The sequence below is a fragment of the Mytilus galloprovincialis genome, chromosome 6, assembly GCF_965363235.1.
Source record: "Mytilus galloprovincialis chromosome 6, xbMytGall1.hap1.1, whole genome shotgun sequence".
Taxonomy (NCBI): Eukaryota; Metazoa; Mollusca; class Bivalvia; order Mytilida; family Mytilidae; genus Mytilus; species Mytilus galloprovincialis.
Genome location: NC_134843.1, coordinates 73556127 through 73583756, shown reverse-complemented (window position 1 = coordinate 73583756; position 27630 = coordinate 73556127). Strand labels below are relative to the sequence as shown.

Genomic DNA, 27630 nt, shown 5'->3' with positions numbered 1-27630 from the left:
TGCTGTTGTTTTTTTTTTCTATGGTCCGGTTGTTGTCTCTTTGGCATATTCCCCATTTCCATTCTCAATTTTATTTACTCATTATAGAAGGTTGGTAGCTATATTTATATATATAGATGACCTCTTATTTGTCACATCTTTATCTTTCATACAATTATCTAAAAGAAGTTCAAAATGTAAAAAGTTAAACTACGAAGACGACATACGATGATGACGGACGACGGACCCCAAGTGATGAGAAAAGCTCACTTTGCCCTCGGGCTAGGTGAGCTAAAAAATGATGCAACATATTATAAAACTTACCTGTTCCTGTTCCTGTAATTGTACCTCCTCCAGTACCAGTACCAGTACCAGTACCAGTACCAGTTCCAGTACCAGTTCCAGTTCCTAACAAAGGGAGATAATTCTATATAATAATTCCTTAATAAGAAATACATTATTATTTGCAATATACATAGATAAAGCCTTTGCACCCTTGACTGATACATGATGTATGTGTAGTTCAAGAAGAATAACTGCTTTCCTTTCAGTGTTTTGGAAAAGTACAACACGCTAAGGGAACAGCAATGTTTACGTAGAAAGTGCATAAAAGGAATTAAAATAAGATGGACAACACATGCAGGATAACTGCCTTTACATCTTGCAGAAAAAGAGTAATCTGGTTTAATTCAGTTTAAAGGAGAAGTTAATTAAATATCATGTTTAGATATAGCCAGACAAACATGCTAAATTTAACAAAGACGGAACAGCATTCTTCCCCCAAATCTTTTTTTGCACTGATTTTTCAAATCATGTGAGGTATTGACGATATAAACCTTCCATTTAAATTTCATAACATTAATCCCTGAGAGTGCCTTCAATGAAAATTTCCATATAATTTATTTTTTTTATAAAAAATAGTTTTGTGGCAATGATTTTTTTATTTTTTAAAGACATGGCTGATATAAGTTTCAAATAAATCTGGCGAGATTTGTTCATACTGTCGATTCATTTATTTTGCGTGGGTATTAATTTTTGTGGATTACTGAAAACTTGTATTTTAATGAATATTTTATTTCGTTATGTTTTTATCAATCTCTGCATTCAAAGCCTATTAAAAACATGTTATTGGTTGAACATTTAAATTTCGTGGTTCACCTGTTCCCAAGAAATACAAAAAAATTGGTATACAACGAATAATACTGAATCCCCAGTAGTAGAACACTAAACAAGACCATATGTATGCCTTGTGTTTATATGGCCCCTATAAAAAAATGGAGATGTGGTATGATAGCCAATGAAAAATATCTACTCAAGTTTAAAGGACTTGAATCAATACCAAATACTGCCAGTTAAGTAATGTGTACATAATCTTCCATATAAACAGTCTTTAATATACAAGTTTGATAGAAATCTCACCTGTGCCACCGGGAATAAGACCACCTGGAATAATGCCGCCTGTACCTGTACCTGTGCCACCTGTCATTGTGCCACCTGTACCTGTACCTGTTCCACCTGCGAATAGAGGACAAAAATGTACATTGTAGATAAACCAAACTTTAACAACTTTTCCCAAAAGAAATGCATAGATCATATTAGCAGCTTAATATAGTCAATAACAATAAAAAAAAATGTTTTGGTTGAAATCAAATTTTTCTCCTTCTCTTAAAAAAAATATATGTTGATGTTCAAATAAAATAAAAACACCTAGCTCTGATGATAACAGATAGTTCATTGTTCAAGACTTTTCAAATTAAAAGTAGAAACTAACAGCATCATTTATTAATGCTGTATGTCACACATTGTAGTTCTGGGTCATAGTATTTAAAAAAAAAATATCATACTGTTGACAAAACAATCTAATTATACAATATTATAAATGGAAAGACCAGTTAAAGAAGATAATTTATGATAGATCAAATTGGAAAACTGTTTAGAAGTATGAAAGCCAAATTGAGGGCACAAGCTTGATCTTTGATATTAAATTCAGCAACAATCAGAATAAGACAGCTCTTTTTTCTGAAGTTGCGACTGGAATGAGAAATACTGTACCAAGATTTTTTCTGGATTCATTTTACTGCATATTTTAATTTTAATTTAAATTCTAATAATTGAGTAAATAGTAATAGCTTAAGTATCTGGTATAATAGTTTAAAGAGAAACCAGTGTTTGTGTCACTATGTCTTTGGTTTTGTTAATTTAAGAAGTTGGAGTTGGTAACACTTCTGTCAAGTTTGTTTACAATTTAGAGACTTTTAAATTTTTAATCGTAGGGTACAAACTATTAAAGAAAATATGTGATTACTTGATCATTTAAGTAATTTAAGTAATGATTATTAGATCACCAGACCAAATATGATTATTTGATAATCTAGGACTGTAACTTTAATTATTTGATTTTTTTAGTATGTACTTACTTTTACACTCCCATGATGGGCCACATTACATATTGATTCCACCTTTGCAACAAGTTTGATTTTTTAAAAATATTTAAAGCGTGAGGCTTGTCAAGCATTTTAAATAATGATATTTTAACTGTTGAGAGTGGAGGGATATTGTAATACCCAAGTGGGGAGAAAAAAAATTCTCACAACGATCAAGAAATTAAAAAAAACACAAAAATTAGAGAAATGATACTTACCACACAAATTACAGAATTTAGGACAATTATATTCAGCCCAGCTGACATACTGTCCAGTACATACACTGTTGGTATAGTCTTTACAGTTAGGAATCCTGTCAATACAAGTTGTAGATGGCGCTGGTGTTGTTACACGACCTGTAATAATGGTATAAAATGACTTAGTCAACATAAAAACCTCTAAATACAGTGCAAAACACCAATTTAATGAGTTAAACAGCTGTCATGATTATTAGTATCCTTGTTTTTTTTTGAAAATTTCACAAGTTTAGAATTTTCTTCAAGGAGAGTAATGTACCAGTATTCAGGGAATAATCCATGGGTATTTGACAATGTTTCTCTGTTGATTCCTAGTTATTCATGGGGCTACCAGTTTACCTTAATTTCATGGCTGGTGGGTAAAAATACATGAAATTTGGTACAAAATAAACAAATCAACAGTTATAACTGGTAATTTATTTTGAGGTTGATTTGCAAAAGATTAAATGCAAACCTATAAAAAAAATTGTACTTCATTGTACTTCACTGCAGGCATGGGGTAATCGTAATCAGTAATCGTAATCAGCTGTAATTGATTACATTTTGCAGTGTAATCCCATGTAATCAGTAATCTGGCCATTTCTGATTACAAGTAATCATAATGTAATCGATTACATTGCCAAAAACAGGTGTAATCATGATTACTTTTAGATTACTTTAAGATTACATTCATATGATTACTTGCTGATTACAAATCTTATATACTGGTATATAGGAAAATAGTATTTTTTGATAGACAATATGAAAATGTAAAGCATTAATAAAAAAATCATAAAAACTAGTATTCACTATGATGGGTCTTTGTTTAATGTGATAAATAGTATCATCTATATAACAAGTTTTGTATAACCAAGTGTTTTATTTTGTTATCAGTTTACTAAAGGAATTTGCTTTCCAGTGTTTGTGAGATTGAGCTCTTATTATATAAGAGTATGTCTTAATAGCATTTTTGTTCATTGATTGAATACGTCTGATATTAACTCCAATTTTATATAAGTATGTCCAATATTTTTGTAAAACTGCAATGAAATTTAAAAGCAGAAAACATTTAGTTCCTTTAAACTTTGAGGGTCGACATATATAACTGTATGAGCCCTCTTAATTCAAAATGGGATTTTAATATATTACATTTGTTGACAATTTTAATATATTTTGTTTTCCATAAATATTACGATATATATATATGTATTCAAAATTTTAAAACAAATTATGCCAATTAGCCACTTACAACTTTCTTGATATTGCAATTAAGACAATAGAATTTTAAAACCCAAGCTCACCTATTGTTTGTTAAAAAATGGAAGTAGTGATTAACACCTGTAAAAACATTTACAGATGTGTCAATTATGTCCTCACAGACAATAAAACTATACTTAATTGATTTTTCATTATTTGTCCAGGTTTTTTGTGAATTGGGCAGTTGGTTAAAATTTGTAGAAAAAACAAAGTTATATCTTTTACATAGACGAAGGAAACTTGTCTATAGCTATGTTATCAAATTACCCATGTTACACTGTACTTGTCTAAATTCATTTTAATAAGGCCAGACTTTTTTTATTATCTGTTTAACGAGATCCGCCGACTCCACCTTTCCCGATTTTAGAATAAAAATAAAAGTAGTGCTTCTTACTTTTATTATTATTTTTCCCGCCGACTGTTACGAAATCCTCAGAAAAAAATAAAATGTGTTGTTCACGATACTCGCTTTCAGTCAATTTCGTTATCGGTAATATCTAATTTTTACCAAGTCAATGAAACAGCAATTTTCATTTAAAAGTAAAGAAATTCAAGGCATAAACGATATATTTTCTTCTAAAAGATTTTTAAGGTGGTGGCATGCTTTTCATACTTGTTACACGAGAGCGTACATCAAATCATTCTAACTTTCGGCAAAATCAGTTATTACTTCATCAGAACTTGATGAAATTAGCCTAAAGTAAACTTGTCATCCATGTATTGCATTAGAAACGTCATATTCCTTTCCAAATAGCGTATCAAACATCGTTTATTTTTGTAAATGTTTTTTCGTCCGACATTTAAATTTGTAGAACTACGGATCGGAATCAGGATTTCATCGGAAACGGACCCGCTATGACCGAAATCCGGATTTTTGCAATAATGACTACAGACGCATGAATGGCACTGCTGACAGACACAAATTGATCCCAAAAGGGAAAATTACGCATTCCACACGCATTAACATACTTTTGGTTAGATCTTCTTGATTAATGTATATATTTCCATGTATAAGCATTGTTTCAATTTATAGGTTAAAGTTGCTTAACTCTGGGACTATTACACCAGAGACATATATACACATGTATATATGTCTCTGCATACACTAAGAGGTTCCCGACTGGGTGACTGGTATATATATATATAGTGTATATGCAGCGAGGTTGATATATTTGAGTGGCGCCATGGATCTATATTAGTGGAAATACAGAATCAAAACATAGTTTTTATGTTTATATTAATAGAAGGGTTAACCAGAGACATATATAAACTATATGTATTTATATTTCTCTGGGTTGGTCTGTTCTCATTTCATTGTTCTTGTATTTTGATAAATTCTAAAAAAAAAAAAAAAAAAAAAAAAGTCACTTATAATGGTTTTATTTTTATTTTTAGTGTCGACTGGACCAATTTTTCACTTTTATTTTTTTTTTTTTATTTCGCCCCCTCGACCCTAATTTTTTACAAATTTTCTCGTTAAACAGATAAAATAAAAAGTCTGGCCTAAGATTAATAAATTATGGCTTTTGAAAAAAATCACCAAAATTAACTTTTTCGTGAGGATAAAAAGTTATTACAAATTCTTTAATATTGCAATATACAATGTAATCATAAGTAATCACAAGTAATCATGATTACTTTAAAGAAAAGTAATCAAATGTAATCAATTACATTTGAAATAAGGTGTAATTGTTATGTAATCGATTACATTTTATAAGCAAAGTAATTGTAATTTAATCGATAACATTTTATAAGCAAAGTAATTGTAATTTAATCGATTACATTTTAAAGTAATCGACCCCATCCCTGCTTCACTGAACATTTGATTTTAAGGTTGACCTATACAAAAATTAAATAAAACTAGATGAGTCAAAGTGACACGAATGGCCCTGACTCCAAAAGTTGAAAAATCTGCAATTTCAACAACACATGTGGACACAAACATGATGGTTGTCTTACATATCAAAAATCAGCTCAAAATCTGGATGCAAATAAAAAAAAAGTCCATATAACTTTGATTTTTAACAATTTTCAAAGTTGTAAAGCCTTAATTTTGACAAAAATTAGCGTAGCGGAACGAAACTTAAACTTGATCTGTAACTCATCATGAGTAACTTACATACCAAAAATCAGCCCAATATCTGAAAGCGTTTAGAAAAAAAGTCCATATAACTGTGATTTTCAACAATTTATTAAAGTCCAAATCCTGTAATTTCGGCAAAAATTAACGAAGCGGACTGAAATGTCAACTTTATCTGTAACTCATCATGGTTGACTCACATACCAAAAATCATCCCAATATCTAAAGGCATTTAGAAAAAAACTACGTATAATGGTTTGTTGCGGAATGACGGAATGACAGAATTTAGGACAAGGGTAAAACTATATGGCACCAACAACTTTTTTTGCGGGGCCATAAAAACTGGTATCCCACTAATAATGAGGGGCCTGATGGGGGGGGTCATCACAATTCACGAATTGATTTTTTTTTGTCAATCACGATTCACAGAAAATAAATTTCCATGATCACCAATCACGAAAATATATAAAAAAAAAATCTGTAGAAAAGCGGATCACGATAGCGAAAATGCGCCGATCACGAAGAACGAAAATAACCCATCAGGCCCCTCAATAATGAATCCACAGTATAAAATTTTTATAACAAACCTGTAGCTCCGCAGAACCCACAATATTTAGCACAGTTATCCTTTGCCCATCCATCATATGGTTTGAAGCAAGCATACTGTCCAAATTGGTTACAAGTTGCAATCTTGTCTGAACAGGAACCAGATGAAGTTGGAGCACAATCAGCCTTCTGACAACACTTGTCACTTACATCAGGTACCAGTTGACAGTTTGGAGGAAGTGTACCGTATCTTGGACATCTGTGTAATGAAAAAAATATTAGCATGAGATTTTTTCTAAACAAGAATGTGTCCATGGTATACAGATGCCTCACTCACATTTAACCAAAACCTTTAACCTGAAGCAGGACAGACGAACAGACAGACAGAATGACGAATGAACAGACGCAGAGACTGAAAAACATATAAAAAGATGTTTTGACGTGAATTTTTCTTGCAATCATCAAAATAATATTTAAATTAGCCAAAAAATCAAAGAAGAGTTTAGATATCATACCTACTAGCTGGTATAAATGTAGTGTATATAAATGAAATAACACTCTCAGATCATCAATAAAACATCAATCCTACCATCTTTGTAAATAAGGACATTGACTAACCAGTTCATCTTCACTGAACAGAACTTCCAAATTACTACAATTTAATTAGAGAAGTTACACTGGATTCCTGATAGACAGATATTTTGCTTTATTTCAAATCCTCATTTTAAGTTTATACAATCCTTGCATTGTATATGGTTACCATTGATTGAATACTACTAAGCACCACACATTATTGTACTTTTCATTGCCAGTTTTAGTGGGGTACATATTGCTCAATCAAGAGTTTTCTGTGTGACATTTCAATAGTAAATGTTTTAGGTCTTCTTGTTTTTATTCTTTTAGTAAGTTTTTGTTCAATATTCTTCAACAATTCTGAAGCATAAATTATCAAAAAAAATTCATAATTGTTACCACACAAACAAAAACAATTAATAAAACTTTCAATGAACTTTTGACCCCTTCATTAAACTTTTGAACCCTTCATTGAACTTCTGACCCCTACCTATCAGTACATCTGTATTGTCCAGATTTAGCATCAATACATTCACAGTCGTAATCACATCCATCATTCCAAGTTTCTCCTTGTTGGTGGATTCTACCCTTGTAAATACAGGCATCTGAAAAATAGCAAAAGCAAAGAAAACACAATTGAAAGTCTGTAAAACAAATTATCAATTAAAAGTTCTGCTCATTTTCAGAGGAACCAAAATGTATTTAAGCAAGAGTTTCCGCTTAACAATTTTAAAATTAGTTAGTATTTGGACATCATTTGTTAAACGAAATTCAAAAAGTCACATTTTTTTTTTAAATTTTTGTATAGTACACATTTTTACTATACCAATTTCTTGTAAGTACAGAAAACATATGTGTTTCAACAAAACACTTTCCAAGGATTGTGGGGCACATAGTAACAGGTTTTTAAAATGATTTTCTCTCTTTTTTTAGTAGAAACTTGTTGATTGTGCAGTTATACAATCATATAAAAACAAAATTCTTGTCTTTTTTTTTCTAGCCAAGGCATCAAAATATGTTTCATGTTCTACTACAACAAACTTAAGGATGCCTACTTGAGTATCCAGTTTGTGATATCTGGCTTCCACTTCCTGAGAGTGCTGGAGGCTTTCCATATCCAGTAAAGCTGCCACTGAATCCAGCTGGATTAAATCCACTGGTTCCTTGTCCAACTGTTCCTGTGACACTGCACTGTGGAACTCTACAACAGGTTGGGTCTTTTGGATCAGGTACATACTGGCAACCAAGTGGAATATTCTCAAATTTGCCACATCTGAAACAATGCCAAAATATCAAAATTATCATTTTTGAATTCTGTTTCAATTAAATCTCACGTAATTGCATTGTTTGCTATTTCAGTTATCTATTGTTAAAGTCAATTTACTGAATATTTGAATGAATCTCGGATATTATACTGCAAATTCAGAAATGAATGCATGCATTTATTGTTGGGATTTTGTCATTTTAGACTAAATCACAATGTTAAATTTTGCAATATTGAGAAAATCCAATTTAACTTTTTAAAAATTCAAAAAGTGAATTTAAATTATTGCATTTATAATCCTGTCGCATTTTTAGCAAAAATAAAAACATCACAATAATTTCTGAGTGTACAGTATATTATATTCATAAAACAAATGGAGAATGTGTCCATAGACAAAGATGTTGACCTGGCTTATTCAAAACATTATAAAGGGGCATAACTCTACAGCGATGTACATGTATTATCCCCTCCTAAAACATAACCTGTGAGAATGTGTCTTACTATCCCCTCCTAGAACATAACCTGTGAGGATGTGTGTTATCCCCTCCTAGAACATAACCTGTGAGAATGTGTGTTACTATTCCCTCCTAGAACATAACCTGTGAGGATGTGTCTTACTATCCCCTCCTAGAACATAACCTGTGAGAATGTGTCTTACTATCCCCTCCTAGAACATAACCTGTGAAAATGTGTCTTACTATCCCCTCCTAGTACATAACCTGTGAGAATGTGTGTTACTATCCCCTCCTAGAACATAACCTGTGAGAATGTGTCTTACTATCCCCTCCTAGAACATAACCTGTGAGAATGTGTCTTACTATCTCCTCCTAGAACATAACCTGTGAGAATGTGTCTTACTATACTATCCCCTCCTAGAACATAACCTGTGAGAATGTGTCTTACTATCCCCTCCTAGAACATAACCTGTGAGAATGTGTCTTACTATCCCCTCCTAGAACATAACCTGTGAGAATGTGTCTTACTATCTCCTCCTAGAACATAACCTGTGAGAATGTGTCTTACTATCCCCTCCTAGAACATAACCTGTGAGAATGTGTCTTACTATCCCCTCCTAGAACATAACCTGTGAGGATGTGTCTTACTATCCCCTCCTAGAACATAACCTGTGAGAATGTGTGTTATCCCCTCCTAGAACATAACCTGTGAGAATGTGTGTTACTATTCCCTCCTAGAACATAACCTGTGAGGATGTGTCTTACTATCCCCTCCTAGAACATAACCTGTGAGAATGTGTGTAACTGTCCCTTCCTAGAACATAACCTGTGAGAATGTGTGTTACTATCCCATCCTAGAACATAACCTGTGAGGATGTGTCTTACTATCCCCTCCTAGAACATAACCTGTGAGAATGTGTGTAACTATCCCCTCCTAGAACATAACCTGTGAGGATGTGTCTTACTATCCCCTCCTAGAACATAACCTGTGAGAATGTGTCTTACTATCCCCTCCTAGAACATAACCTGTGAGGATGCGTCTTACTATCCCCTCCTAGAACATAACCTGTGAGAATGTGTCTTATTATCCCCTCCTAGAACATAACCTGTGAGGATGTGTCTTACTATCCCCTCCTAGAACATAACCTGTGAGAATGTGTCTTACTATCCCCTCCTAGAACATAACCTGTGAGGCTGCGTCTTACTATCCCCTCCTAGAACATAACCTGGGAGAATGTGTGTAATTATCTCCTAGAACATAACCTGTGAGAATGTGTGTTACTATCCCCTCCTAGAACATAACCTGTGAGAATGTGTGTTACTATCCCCTCCTAGAACATAACCTGTGAGGATGTGTCTTACTATCCCCTCCTAGAACATAACCTGTGAGGATGTGTCTTACTATCCCCTCCTAGAACATAACCTGTGAGAATGTGTCTTACTATCCCCTCCTAGAACATAACCTGTCTTACTATCCCCTCCTAGAACATAACCTGTGAGGATGTGTCTTACTATCCCCTCCTAGAACATAACCTGTGAGAATGTGTGTAACTATCCCCTCCTAGAACATAACCTGTGAGAATGTGTGTAACTATCCCCTCCTTGAACATAACCTGTGAGAATGTGTGTTACTATCCCCTCCTAGAACATAACCTGTGAGAATGTGTGTTACTATCCCCTCCTAGAACATTACCTGTCAGTACACTGATAGTAATGGTTTCTAGCATCTTCACATCTACATCTCAAACTACAACCATCTTCCCACTGTTCTCCTTGTCTGTAGTATGAGCCCTTGTATACACAGAAATCTAAAACAAGAAAGGAAAAAGGGAAATTATTATCTACAAAAAAATCTTAAATATGCTACTTTAAGCCTCTGGAAGAACTTTCATAGTTAATTTATGTTCCTAACAGAATATGTGTACAGCATATTAAGAAAAAAAAAAGACATAAGTGTGTCACTCAAAATGTGATTTTTTGGTGCACATAAATATCAGAATTAAAATGTGAGGTTATAATTATAAACAATTTGTATTTATACTATCTATTCACTTTCACAATATACATTTTCCATGATAATTTATAGATGGCAGCACATATAGGTTAAGGGAAGTAACTCCTACAATCAAAAAATGTTCAAACTTCCACAATTTTTTTAAGAAGCAGAATGCATTGAGTGGATGAAGGTAAAGGTAAGATCTTTGGGATGCTTGCATGCTAGCTGAACCGCTAGCTGAACCGTGAAGTCATTATTAAGTTAAGTGAACTACAATCCTTTAAGAGTAGTCTGACAGATAACTAATTTATTTGTCTGTATGAGACTAGATTTTTTCAAAAGGAGGGTAGTAATACCTAACCAAATAATGACTTCACGATTCAGCTAACAAGCAATTAGCTTATCAAAGATACTACCTTAATCTACACATACACTCAATGCATTCTGCTGTAATAGACACTACTTGAATTTTAAAATCAATTAATAATAGTGAATGTCAAAATTTTCATATTATCTTGAAACTGAGATTGTAAAGTTAGCTATGTATGAGTTACCTCCTCCTGCTGCTGGTGTGGTTCTGACAAAGAATGGAGCTGGTGTTGTTATCTTCTGAGAGAAATCACACATGTATTTCTTACAACATTGATCATTTGGATCGGGTACCAGTCTACATTGTTGTGGAAGATTCATGAAGTTTGGGCACCTGTAATGTAAGATAGACTTGATTGATGGATTGATTGTTTGTGTTTTAACACCTCTTTTATACACCACTTTTGGCCTTTCTTGTGGTGGTTTGTTTTTAAGGTTGGAGGAAGCTGGAATGCCTTGAGAAAAACCCAAACCTTAGATAAGTAACTGACAATCCTAGTCAATTAAAATTGGAGTCAAGTGCACCAGCATGAGCCGGTTCAAACTCACAATCTCAGTGTTGACTGGTTAGTGATTGCAGTAGTCGAACTATACTTAGACCACTTGGCCACGGAAGCTCCAACATAGACTTGAAAAACATCATTATTTATTTTTGAAGATTTTAACAAGGGGCAGCATTCTTGTGATGTATATTGAAAAATAAGACGTAAAAAATTTACTGCAAAAACACCAATTTTTATTCTGTCTGCTATTAAATCAAATAAAAAATTTCCTGATATAATTCAGTGTCATAAATCACAGACCAGTGATTATAATATGCCGACATTATTAAGCCAACCCTTGCAAAATCAATGTAACTGATCCTTACCTGTCATTACACTGGTATCTGCCTTGTGTAGCATCTACACATGTACACTTATAATCACACCCATCGTCCCATTTTGTACCTTGCTGATAGGTCTTTCCTTTGTACACACAACCATCTATAAACAAAATCATTTAACATATTAATCAAACCAATTAACATTATAGGGCTATATATAAAAAAAGATGTGGTATGATAATTGCCAATGAGACATTACTCTCAACAAGAGACCAAATGGACACAGAAATTAACAACTATAGGTCACTATTAAGTCCTTTCTTTACATATTATCAATATATAACAGTCTTTTTATTTTGACACAGAGTAGCGAACATCCTTAATTATCATGAAAACATAAAAGTTTATTGCCATGCTTATATCATTTCATATTCATCAAATATAAACCTAATCCTTCAAAGGTAAAAAACAAATTACATACATCTAAAAAATTTAGCAGGCAACATTTTCAGGAGGGTAATAACAAATACATACTTCTGGTTCCCGCCACAACTGTTGGTCCGGTACCAGTACCAGTGCCAGTAAAAGATGTTTGTCCTGGTTGGACACTGCCAGTTGGTGTGTATTGAGCTTTACCATATCCAGAAAAGCCTGGACCATATTGGGGAACAGGTACAATTACCTGAGTCCCGTTCACATTAGCTGGACAATCTGGAATCTTACAACATCTATCGTTGGGGTCTTCAATAAGTGTACAAGATGGAGGCAAACCCAAGAATTCTGGACATCTGCCAAAAAATAGATTTTTTTTTTCAGCAATATTCAGCGTTTATACAGTCAAGTCAAATAATTTTGTTTGTAAATTTTTTATAAACAGTACGTTTAAGAAACTGATGTAACTTTTTACAGCTTCAAACTCGCTTAAAATTATTATCCAAGTTAAAAAAATCTTTCTTAGAGTTTTTATTTCTTAACTTTGTTCTAAGGATAACGTTCGTCTTGTTAATTAAAAACTGTTAAACCAATTATTTTATCAAGTTGAATGGAAACTATACGTTAAATTTTCTGGGTATTGAATATAAAATGCTTGTATAGAACTAAATGAAAGTTATCTAGGGCTTAAGAAACATTTGTAAAATAGAATTACAACTTTTGTTATTTACAAATGCAAAGATATTCAGCGATTAAAATGAATAGTTCTGCTATTTGGTAAATAAATCTATTATAATATAAATTACTTAGGGTCACATCTGTAGCGACCAGCTTTGGCATCGTCACAGCGACAAGCCTGGTCACATCCAACAACCCATCTCTGTCCTTGTTGGTATAGTGTACCATTCACATAACATCCATCTAAAATGAAAACAATGTATTTTCTAAAATTTTATTTACCAGTAAAACTTTAAAATACATTGTGGAGTATCATCATTCTAAAATGTTAATGTTAATTTTGTAAAAAGAATGTATGATCATGAGGATTGTACAGACATCTAATTAGGCAATTAATGTAAAAATGTAAATTCAGAAATTATTTCGTGCATTTATTGTTGCGATTTTTCAAGAATGGACAACATTGTAAGTTTAAGGCGAAGTGTACGTAATTGCACGCCTCTAGCGGATTACGGGATTAAAAACGTTCGTCGTTAGTTACGGAAGTTATCTCCCTTACTCCAAGAAAGGACACACGGAAGAGAAACTACTTTCTGCGGTCTATAATGAATCCAACAAGCACTCCTATGCTGTCTTAAACCTCATAGAAATTATCTAAATAACTCCAATTAGAAATCACAGCATTCTGTACGTTGTTCTGTGTGCAGCCTGACTTAAAAACACTGTTTTTTTTTTTGTTTTAGACGCGTAGGAGAAGGCATTTCGTGTTTATGATATCAACAGAAAGAAAGAACGCCTCACAACAAAATTATAAACAAATAAACAAATAAACATGTAACAATGTTTCTTCTATTGATATCAAATTTATAAAAATGAAACCTGAATTGACCCAACAATATCGTTTTAAAAAGCCGTAGTCTTGAACGAAAAACACAGTACTCAACGTAAAGTTTTATAATAGGTTACAAATAATTAATGAAAGACGTGTGAATTTAATTATTTAATTAAAAAGACGTTGAAATCATCGTATTTTGTGCAATTGAAAATTTTTAAGGACATGATTTATATTCATATAAGAAATCAGACGATACCAAGAGAATAATTTGACCACTAGTGCAACACTTACAGGTCGGAAGAACAAAGATGGAAAACAAACAAAAAATAAACAAATTAGGCCCCAAAAATTATTCAGTAACTTAAAAATTGTCTCACTCTAACATTTATATTAAAATAAGTAAAAATTATGTCATTCAACTCCCAGTTTTCAACCTTACATGTGCAGAAAATAAACAGGTGTCTTCTATTCCGTCCGCAATTTATGGGAAAACTAAATCTAAATTTAGAACCATATTGAAATTGAAAGTACACATGTAAGATAAAATATATATAACATGTTCTTTCACAAATTCCAATTTCGAAGAGATATATAGCGAAATCTGTTTTCTTTTATTGTGCCTGTGTGTATCATTCAAAATTAGAAAATGGAATTTTGAAGTATCAAGTCTCAATTCAAGATTATGAATGAATAGAATATAGAATTACGTGGGGGGGGGGGGGGGGGGGGGGGGGGGTAGGACCTTAATCGGAACTCCGGGATCGGGTGTTTTTAAGCTCGGGATTTCGGGATTGACCCTTTCGGGATCCGGGAATTCTATTTCCGAATTTCGTGTAGTCGGGATTTTATTTTTTTTTAAATTCAGGACCTCGGGATGTCGTGTTTTTAAGCCCGGGATTTCGGGATCTGGATCCCCCGTCCCTCCTCCCTCTATTATGGTTAAAGAAAAGAGGTCAGGGAAGTTTTGTGATACTTGTAACTGCAATTTAATATTTAGTGGAATGAGAGGTGAAATGTGTTCAGACTATTACATTTCGATTTTTTTTTTTAATTTAACCCAAGTTTACTGCAAGAGGTGTTTAACAAACTCGATGATTATCCATGAGGATCTCGCACTCGGTCAGCTCTAGGTTTTCACCTAGTTCATGATCATACAAGAATTGAGAAGCCTGTGGTTTACAAGTCTCATAATATGAGACTTTGGAGTTCATATAATTTACATTCAACGTTTTTTATCGATTATTTCAAGGCTTTTTGACTATCAATGTTAACCCCCCCCCCCAAATTGATTGGATAAAATGAATGGATTACCCTATTTCAAACTAAAGTCCTATAAACTGACTGGTATTCGAATTTGTTAAAAGAAAAAAAATGGTATCTCTCATATTGATTCAATACCGTAATGCCGAAAAACAATTATTTGTTTCCGCGAATTCCGAACAGCTAGAAATATATTCCCGAGTTTCAATTGGAGTAACTCGAATAATTCAAGCCCTTTCCATGTCCGATTTTCTCCCACACGAAAAATGTAGCATTCGTACATTAGCTGAATAATACGACTGAATTATTCGGGTTACAATTTGTGTAAATCCCGAATGCACATAAAAGTAAAGGTCCAGCCCAACTTTCGGGAAAGGACTGTTGTAGATTTCAGATTTATTTCCAGAAATAAAAATTATACAAAAATGTTTCACGCAAATATCCGTGTAAAAATATAAAACGGTTACTAGCCGGTCTGGATTGTGATAAAAAGAAGCGCATGCAATGCATAAAATATATAATGTCGTGGCTCAGGGAGGTGTTGAATTATAGAGATGCTTATGCGGCACAAAGATAAGATTAATTTACCACACAACTTAAATTTACTTAAATATTGATTTGTTATCCTGTGCCAGACAGATGGCTGATATTCTGAGAAGAGACCTTGATGAAATGAAGTTTTATGGGAACAAAGATAAGGCACCAAGGTCGAAAATAGTTCTAGTTCATAATGAAGAAAAAGTCAACCGTTTTCTAGCTTGGTGATTTCCGCACTCACCCGAATATAAAAGACAAATACAATACAATAGTACACAAAAAGTAACATAAAGAACTAAAGACCGAGCAACACGAACTCAAACAAAACGGTATATATTTCATACAAGTATAGATTTATATGAAGCGTCGTAACTGTTGCGGCGACGTCAATAACGTTGTCGTTGTGTTTTGTTGTTTTTTTTACACTCAAGATTCAACTTTAACAGGGTATAGCTTGAAAAGTAGCACGGTTGCTAAGGACTTTCTTTGCACAAATCGATTCCTCAGACATTTTAGAATCGTCTCATAAATTTAAAAAAAAAATCGATTGTCTAATATGATAGAAAATCTTGGAAATGTAACAATTCCTGCCGAATTTCACGATTTTCCCTATATATCCTTTGTAATTTTGGTGTATGATTCTGTTAACTTCAACAGCTCGTATCTCAAAAACGAAAACGGTTACCCCCTTTTTTTATTTTACTTTCCGATTTATTATTACAAGCAGAATCTACATGTAAAATTTAAAAAAAATCCATTGTGTAGTTTAATTACGTACACTTCGCCTTAATTATTGCGTTTGCAAAAAAATCTACATAAAAAAATGTGAGTTCTTTTTATTGCGATACTCACCCAGTCGCATTTTTTGCATTGATTAAAACCTCCCAATAATTTCTCAATTTCAATATTATATCTCTCCATTATATTTCTGAACAATCGCATTAATAGCCTGTTTGTAAACGTTTTGAACTGCCTTGTTCAACTCTTTTGAGTTTCATTGTAAACAGTATCAGAAAATTATTTCTCTAAGATTATTAACATATTTTGAATTTTTTTTCAAATTCACTCCACTGGGATTCATTATTTTATAATTTGCTTGCAAATAAGAAAATTGTAGCGATTGAAAACACTTAAACAATTTGACCCAATCCCAGCCACTTGCAATGTTGGAATTGGAATTACTTGGAAATTAGTTCATTAGGTCACCTCTATACAGGTGTGACTAATTACTATGGAAGATTTATAATAGTAATTATACTAACCAACTTGAGATGGAATGAGTTGTGGAATTTGTCCTGGTTTTGGTGTGGGTTGTCCTGGTATGGGTGAGGGGGTAACCTGTAATGTTGGTTGTGGCTGGTTTCCAATGAGTCCAGGTGTCAGAGCAGATCCTACAAAGGTTCCCTGTCCTCCTGAGCATTCTACTTTCTTACAACAATCTGTGGCTACCTTAACCAAGTTACAGTTGAGAGGAAGATTAACATAATCTGGACATCTAAAAAAGTTAAGATTAACATAATCTGGATCTCTAAAAAAGTTAAGATTAACATAATCTGGACATCTAAAAAAGCAGCAATCAGAATGAAAATCCTAGACAGTAGCAGTTAACACTTTCACAATAACTGAGGAGACAGGACCTTTTTCAGGATGTCAGGATCGTGTTTTTAAGCTCAGGATTTCGGGATTGATCCTTTCAGGATCCAGGAATTCTTTTTTTGTAATTTTGGGATGTCTGGATTTAAATTTCTTTAAAATCGAGACCTCAGGATTTCATGTTTTTAAGCCCTGGATTTCTGAATCAGGACCCCTCCTACCCCCCCTCATAACTCAACTCTCTATTAGAATCTTATAAGACTATCAGATAAAAGTTTGTAATAGGTCAATGTATGGCCACATAAATTACTTTACTCCATCATGCATTCATTGATTGATATTTGAGTGCCAAAAGTTTGCTGGGTGGACCGTGTATTCTGTGAGAGCTTCAAATATAATTAGGAGACAGTCTCCTCCCTAACCAGGTTGGATAATTATTCTAAAACATTTTTCATATTGGAATCATGAAATTGAGTCAAAACAGTTCTTTAACATATTAATCAAAATCTGTTTTTATTAATGAGGGGGGGAAAGGACTTTTTTCGGGACGTCAGGATTTGGCCTTTTTCTATTCTGGAAATTGAGATTCAGTCTATACCGACAGACCGACCAAAAAACTATAAATTCCACCTATAATAGTATTTGGGCCATAATAATCTATAAAGGTTAAAATACCTCTTATTACATCTGTAGTATCCATAAATAGCCCGTTCACATTTACATTCCAGGTCACATCCATCATACCAAGTCTGACCCTGTTTGTAGGAGACACCCTTGTAGATACATACATCAGTTGGGCCTGGCTGGTCACCTGAAAGAATTTAATAAAATGCATATCTTTATGTTATAGAAAAGTTGTCTCTCTTCAACATTTTCTGTCCTTATACATCCTTGGTTTTCAAATATTCAGCTTTGAACGTTCTGGATGAAGGTAATTCATCAAAGTGCTTTGGACGAATGTAATTTATATAGTGTTGTTTTTCATATTTTTGAAAATTTCTCCTTTATCTCAAGTTTCAATTGATCAGATATCAACTACAGTATTTATGACATTACATAACATTGACTTACCACATTTATTACAGAATTTAGGACAGTTGGTTTTTGACCAGCTGGCATAATCTGGGTTAGTACATACATCTGGTCCAAACTGTAAACAGTTAGGTAGTTTGTCAACACATGGTGCAGTTGTTGGGTTGGTTACTCCTAAAATAGATAGAAATGTTTGATTTTTTTGCCAGATTAATTTTACACTAGGGTTTGTAAATCCCAAAATAGATACAAATGTTTAATTTCATTGCCAGATAAATTTTATTGATATTACATTGTATTCCAAAGTTGTGCCATCAGTTTGCAAAGAAATCTGCTTAAACATTTTAAATTTATTTCAGGCAGACAAAATTTCTTCAAATAACAATAATTCAATTTGGGAAGTAACATGTATTTTGATGTGCTGTAAGTTTTTTGTCCATAAATATTATAATAACCACCGTACTGCAGAGGTTCATGACCTTGTATGAACCAATTTCAAACGAACAGATTTGGAGAGAATTTTTGCATTTCCACAACTATTCTGAGTTAACTATAAAACATACCTGATCCTTTGCCACTTATCATTCCATTGCCTGAGAATGTACCAAACTGTTGGTTATATTCACATTTAGGTGTCTTACAACACTGTCCTGGTTGTTGTTCAAGATGACAAATAGATGGTAAGTTGGAATATGTTGGGCATCTGAAATTTAAAAGAAATTTAAATACATTTGTCATCATGGTAACACATTATATGCATTATTTTCTCTTATTTCATTCATTATATGAGTATCTATTTGTAAGAATCAGGCAGTTTCATTAATAAACAAGACAAAAACCAAATCTGGTCCTGCATGGTAAACCCTTGCAATTAATTGGGGTAATATGTATACTAAAGCAGAACTGATTATATCATTTCATTGAAGCCAAGAAAAGTTTCAGAATAAATTTGAAGCCTAAAGACCAGTTCTGATATCTTACCTAGATTGTAGGACCATAGACAGGCTCCTGACTCATGACAGATACTTTGGAAGTCTATAGGCCATTTCTGATTTCTTACCTAGATTGACCGGACCATAGTCCAGCTCCAGCATCATGACAGATACATTTGAGGTCTATAGACCATTTCTGATTTCTTACCTAGATTGACAGGACCATAGTCCAGCTCCAGCATCATGACAGATACATTTGAGGTCTATAGACCATTTCTGATTTCTTACCTAGATTGACAGGACCATAGTCCAGCTCCAGCATCATGACAGATACATTTGAGGTCTATAGACCATTTCTGATTTCTTACCTAGATTGACCGGACCATAGTCCAGCTCCAGCATCATGACAGATACATTTGAGGTCTATAGACCATTTCTGATTTCTTACCTAGATTGACAGGACCATAGTCCAGCTCCAGCATCATGACAGATACATTTGAGGTCTATAGACCATTTCTGATTTCTTACCTAGATTGACCGGACCATAGTCCAGCTCCAGCATCATGACAGATACATTTGAGGTCTATAGACCATTTCTGATTTCTTACCTAGATTGACAGGACCATAGTCCAGCTCCAGCATCATGACAGATACATTTGAGGTCTATAGACCATTTCTGATTTCTTACCTAGATTGACCGGACCATAGTCCAGCTCCAGCATCATGACAGATACATTTGAGGTCTATAGACCATTTCTGATTTCTTACCTAGATTGACAGGACCATAGTCCAGCTCCAGCATCATGACAGATACATTTGAGGTCTATAGACCATTTCTGATTTCTTACCTAGATTGACAGGACCATAGTCCAGCTCCAGCATCATCACAGATACATTCATATTCACAACCAACTTGCCATGTCTGACTCTGGAAATATGATTTTCCTGCATATACACACTTGTCTGTAAAAGAAAAATATGATGAAACGAGTAATGAAAAAATTACAAATTAATTAATTACATTTAGCAATAATTCAATTTGGGATGTAACACGTCTTCTGATTGGCTGATGTCGTTTTGTTTATCAGCCAATAGACATAATTTTGTCATGTGACCGTGACGTCATCAACGTTTGTTCATGGTTTACTCTGGTTTAAAAAGGAATTTAGAATTAAATTAAAAGAAATCACAGTAAAAATTTTTTCTGTCTATTCGAAATAACATAAAAAATGTGGTGCACACTTTAAAATAACCTGCTACACGGGTCATTCCTTAAATAGATTTAGTGATATCAAAAAGGGAAATCCAGAATGATACAAGAAATAAAAGAGAAATCAAACAACACATGTTTTTATCATTATTAAAAGCTGGCCGAAAATTGCAGTAACAAAGTACACAAGAGAACTATGGAAAGTGAATGTACAGTGTTCCTGCAAGTATGTATAGAAGCATAAACTAAGAGAGAACCATTTTAAAATATACCTGCTTCAAAAATGGGGGGGGGGGGGGAGGGGGGAATGATAATAATTGTGTCTTAAATAAAAAGTAACCAATACATACTAATGCCATTCACATTGGCGACATTTTGTCCTGTTGTAGTCTGGAATGTTGGATTGAAGTTACATACTGGTTCTAGACAACATTTGCCTACTGTTTTTGTTAATGTACACTGAGGAGGCAGGTTATAATATGCTGGACACCTGGAATCAAACCATCAATATTGTAAATACTAACTCATATAGACTTATTACAAAATAAAAGGAGAATGTGTCTCATGACATGATGTCCCAGCTCAAGCTTTTCAAATTTTCAAATTAAAAAGGGCCATAACTCTAGAATTGTAGGCGACTCACTGCATAAATTCGAAGTCTGTCTGGGAGTTTTGGTTCTCAGCATTGTGTATGATTTTCATAATATTTGGCAAAGTAAGTGTTCAGAAAGTTAAAAAAAAAGAGAAAATTTTCCAAGTTAAAAAGAGCCATAACTCTAGAACTGTTAATGAAACACTGCCCAAACAAGTACTCTGTATGTAACTTTTAGTCCTTAGCATATAGTGAATGATTTCAATATTTGGATGAGAAAAAAATAAAAAAGAATTTCAGAAACAAGGTTAGTATACAGAATTTGGCAAAACAACAAATTTAAATATCCTTGAAAATACAATTTTACCACAATCTGCAAATAAATGGTGACTGAAAAAACAATTGACTCGAGATCTACATTAATATTTACACTTACTTGTTATAACAGCTGTATGATCCCCGACTGGCATCATCACAAGTACAATCATAGGCACAGCCATCACTCCATGTCTCTCCTTGTTTATACTGTTTTCCTTGGTAGGAACATGTTCCATCTAAAATCATAAATACATATAAATAGCAAGTTTTCTTGCCACAAACTAATTGTGAAGCTCAATTCACAAATAATAATAATGAAATTTAAAAAGGTGTAAGAAAAAAATTTAACTTGTCCTGACAGCTCAATTTTTTAATAGTTTTGCTGTATGAGAAATTTTTGGCTCTGTGATTTGAAAAGCATCATTTGTGATGGACATCAAGAATTTGGAAGAATTTATCTGTTTAAGTTCTTGAATGAAATAATTAAAAAGAAAATTCAACATGCGTATGACTTGTATGAGAAAAATAAAATGGAAAAACAAGATTATCAAAGATACATGATCAAGCAAACAGTTATTGGAGATAACTGTTGAACAACCTAACTTTTAAAATTAACAATTTTTTTAACAGAATTTAAGAATATATTGTAGATATCTCAACTAATTAAGACTAAAATTTCAAAGCAAATGACAAATATTTTTTTTACTAGTGGGTATTGTATGTTTAATCTATCGGCTCAAGTTTAAAGGGGCACTAGCTGTCAAATTCATAATCACTGATTTTAATCAAATTCTCATATATTTCATTCATATTAATGTAAAACATTTATCCAAACTATTAAAAGTCTAAAATAAACAATTAACACTGCAAAGGCATAAAAATATGTAGCTTCGTTTCGTGTGTATTTTAGTCTACACACCATCTAATTAATTATCGAAGTGACCATATAAGTGATGTAAACATAAATATAGATATAAATAGATTACGCAAACTAGTGTTGATGGATTATTCTAGTCTTAGTATTTGATTTCATATTATAGAGGATAAATAAATGTTTATCATCGTTTTTACTTGTATAAAAATGATATTTTGTGGATAGAATCAGTCAATTAAATGGTTTACCTTTGTTTCATTTTCAATGTTGACATTCTATTCCTTTAAATAACTTTAATCATACAATTCACGTGTTATCCATCTCAAGCTAAGGGGTTAAATTGAAGTTCACATGAATACGGATTCAATGAGGTCAAATTATTCACTTGCAAGTGAATAATTCATAATTAATGTTTTTAAGCTTATTGTAGCAAAATTGAACCATACTGGCTAATAAAAGCAAATTTATTATTTCACTATGTGCATTCCTTTAATGATTGAGCCAAAAAAATAATGTATTAGATTTTTTATATATCTCGTACCTAGTGCCCCTTTAACAATATTTTAACTTTGTTTACTGCTCAATTTGTTAAAAAGATATCTTAATGCTAGTAACTACTTACAAAATCCTGTTATTCCTTTAGCTGCAGGTGCTGAAAAAATAAATTAAACAAAATAATTAATCAAAATGCAAAATAGTGTCTATGTGTATAAATTCAACATGTATAATTACAAAATATCAGAAAATGTCTAAAGAATAAAGCTGCCAAATTCTATGTTTTACGGCCAGTATTTGTTTATAGATTACATTCCATAAAAATGATAAGTCATTGAAAACCAAGGCAGAAACTGATCAAGTATAAACAAGCTAAAAGGTGAACAAATAAAGACTGCTATATAGAGGGGGTAGGAGGGGTCCTGATTCCTATATCCCAGACATAAAAACATGAAATCCTGAGGTCCCCAATTTAAAGCAATTTAAATCCCACAATCCTGAAATTGGGGAAAAAAAGAAATCCTGGATCCTCAAATTATCAATCCCGAAATCCTTACAGAGCTTAAAACACCCGATCCTGGAGTCCCGATAACAGTCCTTCCCCACTCTTTATACACATGTACCCATACTGAATCATTTCAATACCTATGCTTTCTACCAGGGATACAATCAGCTGTTTTGAAGTTTATTTATTAAATCTAAAAAAGATTTCCTACAAAATTGCAAAAATAGAAAAATAAGATGAATTACACAATATGTTATCGATTAATGTGAATAAAGCGCTCAACAGCAACTTAAAGGGTTTTCAACCTACTATTGGATTACTGAATATTGAAATAAAAACATAAAAAATTGGTTTGTGTTTTTCATTACTTTTTTTTTAGTTATCACCAAAATATATAGCTTATATTGTATCTGGAAATTTGCATACTTAATTAACATTTGTATTTAAAAGGCAATATATTTGGTAATGACACTAATATTTGATGTGCTTTAGACAGTATCTCTATGAGTTTAAAGGACTGAATTTTTCTACAAATCAGCAAAATTTAGGAAAAAAAACAAAAATCCAGTCTACTTACAAGAGAATCTATATGGCCTACTAAATACCATCTTCACTAGCCTTACGATCCACTCCCGTTCCCTCCACGGACCAAATACAGATTCAATGTTCTTCTTAAGGATTATGTACCCTTGTGTTGATTCAATGCTAAACATATGGAAATTTTATAGAAAATCCACAGTCTCCATGGTCTATTTACCACAGAATTCATGGTCTACTTACCACAGAATTCATGGTCTACTTACCACAGAATTCATGGTCTACTTACAACAGAATTCATGGTCTACTTACCACAGAAGGTCTACTTACCACAGAATCCACAGTATTTCCTGCAGTTATCATGGGCCCATTGTTTGTAATCTGGACTACTACATGTACTGGCCTGGAATTTAGTACATGCAATGGTTGGATTGTCTTCACATGGTGGTGGCAGAGTTGGACTTTGTGCTGTAATTTACATTAATCATTTGTTTATTAAAGATATATCTTTTTATATCCAAATGTGTATGTGACATTTATCTTGGTATTTTGCAATTACTGTGGATTCAGTTTTATTCGTGGGAATTCAATTTTCATGGAATTTTGTTGGTAAAAGCGAACCATGAATTAAAATGTTCAACAAAATACAAATGTTCTATAGACTTGTATGTAGACTTTGGCAAAAACCACGAAATTAAATATCCATGAAAATGCAATGTTTACTGAATCCATGAAAATTGATACCCATGAAAATAAATGAGTCCACAGTACACAAGAGACTACAGTTGGGTAGCCATTTTCTTCATAAGGATGTCATGGGGTTGTGTGCCAACTAAGTCAGTTATGGTTTTGGATCACTTAAGGCAAAAGGTTTTTTCACATTGTGTATATATTTCTCTAAATTTGAGAAGGATAATATACAGTTCACAGTTAAGAATAACCTAAAATTTGTCATGACCATTTGGCTTTCCATTGCATTGTCATGCTTTTGTTTTAAGGGTAAATAAATAAGTGAACTAATCTAAATTTTTGATTAATTACAGATGATTATTGGAAATTTATCAAGTAAAGTATAGGCCTTACTTGAATGGCTTTTATATATTCATATTTATATTCATATTTCATTTTTTTTTTAAAGATCTTGTTAATCTATTGATCATTTATCTTTCAGACATAATTTACAGAATCACTTTATGTATTGTAGATCAAAAGAAATAGGCAATAAATAAATCTATCATCCTTATATATATTTATCATCTAATATATATATTTGTGTATTCAATTAAATATGAGGTCAAATATTTGTATATTGAAGTTATATTGAAGGTTCTAATTATGTAAGACTGAGGTTGATAAGTAATGTGGTCAATTTGATTGATTTTAGGTGGTGGGGCATTGTAATTAAAGGTCCACCTTATCTCTGATTGTTTGGTGATAATGACAGTTGGCAATCATTATAGTACAGTATTGTATCAATACCCAATTACCTAATCAAATTCTTATAAAAAAAAAAGCCTGCACATTAACACACCTTTGATACATACATTCTTGGATGAACTGCTCCAAAAATATACCATTTTTTTCAGTTCATATGTGTATTATGTGCACATAGATGAGAACTATAGGGAACTATATTTCAGTGTGAATACATTTAGTAACAGTAGCTAACCTGTCATGTCGTTAGGGAGGCCAGTGCCTTAGTAAAGATTTAGAACAAGTTCTAATAAAATTAACGGTACTAATTTTCTTGCACCAGATGCGCATTTCGACAATACATGTCTCTTCAGTGATGCTCGTGGCCAAAATATTTAAAATCCAAAGCTGATAGCCAAATCCGTGAAAGGAATCAGAGCTTTGCATGAGGGAGATACATTCCTTAATTTATAATAATTTCTATCATTTTGTAACAGTAAATTTCAATAACACAAAAAATCCGTATTTTCATGCCAGTACCGAAGTACTGGCTACTGGGGTGGTGATACCCTCGGGGACTAATAGTCCACCAGCAGAGGCATCTAATCTTTCCAAAAACTGGCAGCAATAGCAGACTGCAGTTGAAAATGACATTAAAGACCAATCAATCAATCAAAGGTTTAATGGCCATTCAAACCTTAAAGTTTTACATGTATCTTTAATTGAGTACTGAATTTTTCCCCATTTTCCACATAAAATATGTTTGACAAGTTCACTTAACCTATTAACTTTAAAAATTCAGCAAAGCTTTTTTTGGAAGCAGAATGATTAGCTAATGGTTAGGGGGAAGAAGAACAAACAATGTTTGGTTGCTACAAGAGGCAGATTAACAATGATTAAGGGAGACAAAGTATGTAGCACAGGCCTATGAGCCACACCCCCCCTTTTCAAAATCATGGATCCGCAACTATGTACCAAAACATGACAACAATTCAGTAGCAGATCCAGAAATTTTCATATGGTATTTTATACTGCCAAAATCTGACAAATATGAAATTTTAATAATAAAGCGAAAATGTATTTTATACTCATGATAGTTGACTTGTATGGGGTCCACTCGACAGTCCGACAGTTCTATAGTCCGACGGGGGTCCGACAAATACAACCAGATATGATATAGACTAATCACAGGCACAAGACGTTCTACCTGGCTTTCGAGACGGGACAGACCGAACTTTTCGAAAAATGAATCCTCGTTATTGGTTTTTTTAACTTATTTCACAGATAATCCCCCCTTTTATATTTCAACCTATATCTTAATCTGATTAAACAGTAACTACTTTAGAATTTCACACTTTTCACATGAAATAATTGAATGTTCTACCTGGCATTTGAGACGCGACAGACCTAACTTTTCCAAAACTCTACCTGGCTTTCAAAACGGGACAGACCTATTTTTTTCCAAAACTGAATCCCTGTTATTGTTTTTAACTTATTTCACATATAACCCCCCCCCCCCCTTTATATTTCAACCTATATTCTAATCTATTTGAACTACTTTAGAATTTCACATTTTTCATGTGAAATACTTGAATGTCGAGATGTCACAGACCTAACTTGGGAGTGGTTCAGTTTTGACAGTTTGTTGTATTTTATGTAAACATAGTGTAAAATTAAAGTGCACATTTTTGATAAAAATCATTTAGTTTCATGAATACTATTGAATTTTGGCTGCACGTCATTCTGTGAAATTTTTTCATAAACAAATAATTCTTAATTTGATTATAGTGGTTTGTATGAAAATATAAGTATCTGATAAATCAATGCATCGCCAGAAATACAAACAGATTATCCGTTGTTACACAATGTACTTATACCAATAAAAGAACTAAATACATTACCCCCTAATAAAGAACCAAAAAAGCAAAGAACTAAAGAAATGTCGTATTGCGATAACGCAATACCACCTACACCAGAAAGCGGACTAAATTGGTACCGTTAATGTATTATTGTATAACTCTTATCAAATTATTTGATATATACTATTGTTAAATTTTTTTGTGGCAAGTATCAAATTGACAATTTTGGTCGTTTTCAACTGATTTTTATTGTGCTGTTTCACCACTGTCTACGGAAAACTTGGATCCAGAAAAAAACGTTTAACCCTGCAGTTGTTTTTGTTTGTTTCAGTTATTTCACACTTGTTTTCCGTTTTATTGGTTTTTCTGGTCTGAATTGTTTTACATGGGACCCTTTTTTTTTTTTTTAGCTCACCTGACCTAAAAGATCATGTGAGCTTTTGCCATCACTTGGCGTTCGTTTGTCAATATTTTAATTAAAAATCTTCTCCTCTAAAACCACTGGGCCAATTTGAAAACTTGGCAGC

The 27630-nt window shown here is 32.9% G+C and overlaps 1 protein-coding gene across 3 annotated transcripts in view; it reads right to left on the bottom strand.

Annotated features, from left to right (window-relative positions):
• The window catches only part of LOC143080285 (uncharacterized), a 55313-nt gene that overhangs the window by 7075 nt on the left and 20608 nt on the right, over positions 1-27630 (bottom strand). For all 3 annotated transcript variants that reach the window (XM_076256027.1, XM_076256028.1, XM_076256029.1), the window contains 20 exons: positions 24162-24299; positions 22917-22946; positions 21539-21656; positions 20861-21000; positions 20149-20263; positions 18932-19071; positions 18408-18542; positions 18012-18147; positions 17006-17238; positions 13240-13354; positions 12536-12789; positions 12047-12161; positions 11364-11512; positions 10507-10621; positions 8150-8367; positions 7585-7699; positions 6563-6780; positions 2621-2758; positions 1399-1494; positions 304-387 (listed from right to left, as the gene is read on the bottom strand). In XM_076256027.1, coding sequence (XP_076112142.1) covers positions 304-387; positions 1399-1494; positions 2621-2758; positions 6563-6780; positions 7585-7699; positions 8150-8367; positions 10507-10621; positions 11364-11512; positions 12047-12161; positions 12536-12789; positions 13240-13354; positions 17006-17238; positions 18012-18147; positions 18408-18542; positions 18932-19071; positions 20149-20263; positions 20861-21000; positions 21539-21656; positions 22917-22946; positions 24162-24299 — 2802 coding nt within the window. The remainder of the gene's footprint in view (positions 1-303; positions 388-1398; positions 1495-2620; positions 2759-6562; positions 6781-7584; positions 7700-8149; positions 8368-10506; positions 10622-11363; positions 11513-12046; positions 12162-12535; positions 12790-13239; positions 13355-17005; positions 17239-18011; positions 18148-18407; positions 18543-18931; positions 19072-20148; positions 20264-20860; positions 21001-21538; positions 21657-22916; positions 22947-24161; positions 24300-27630) is intronic.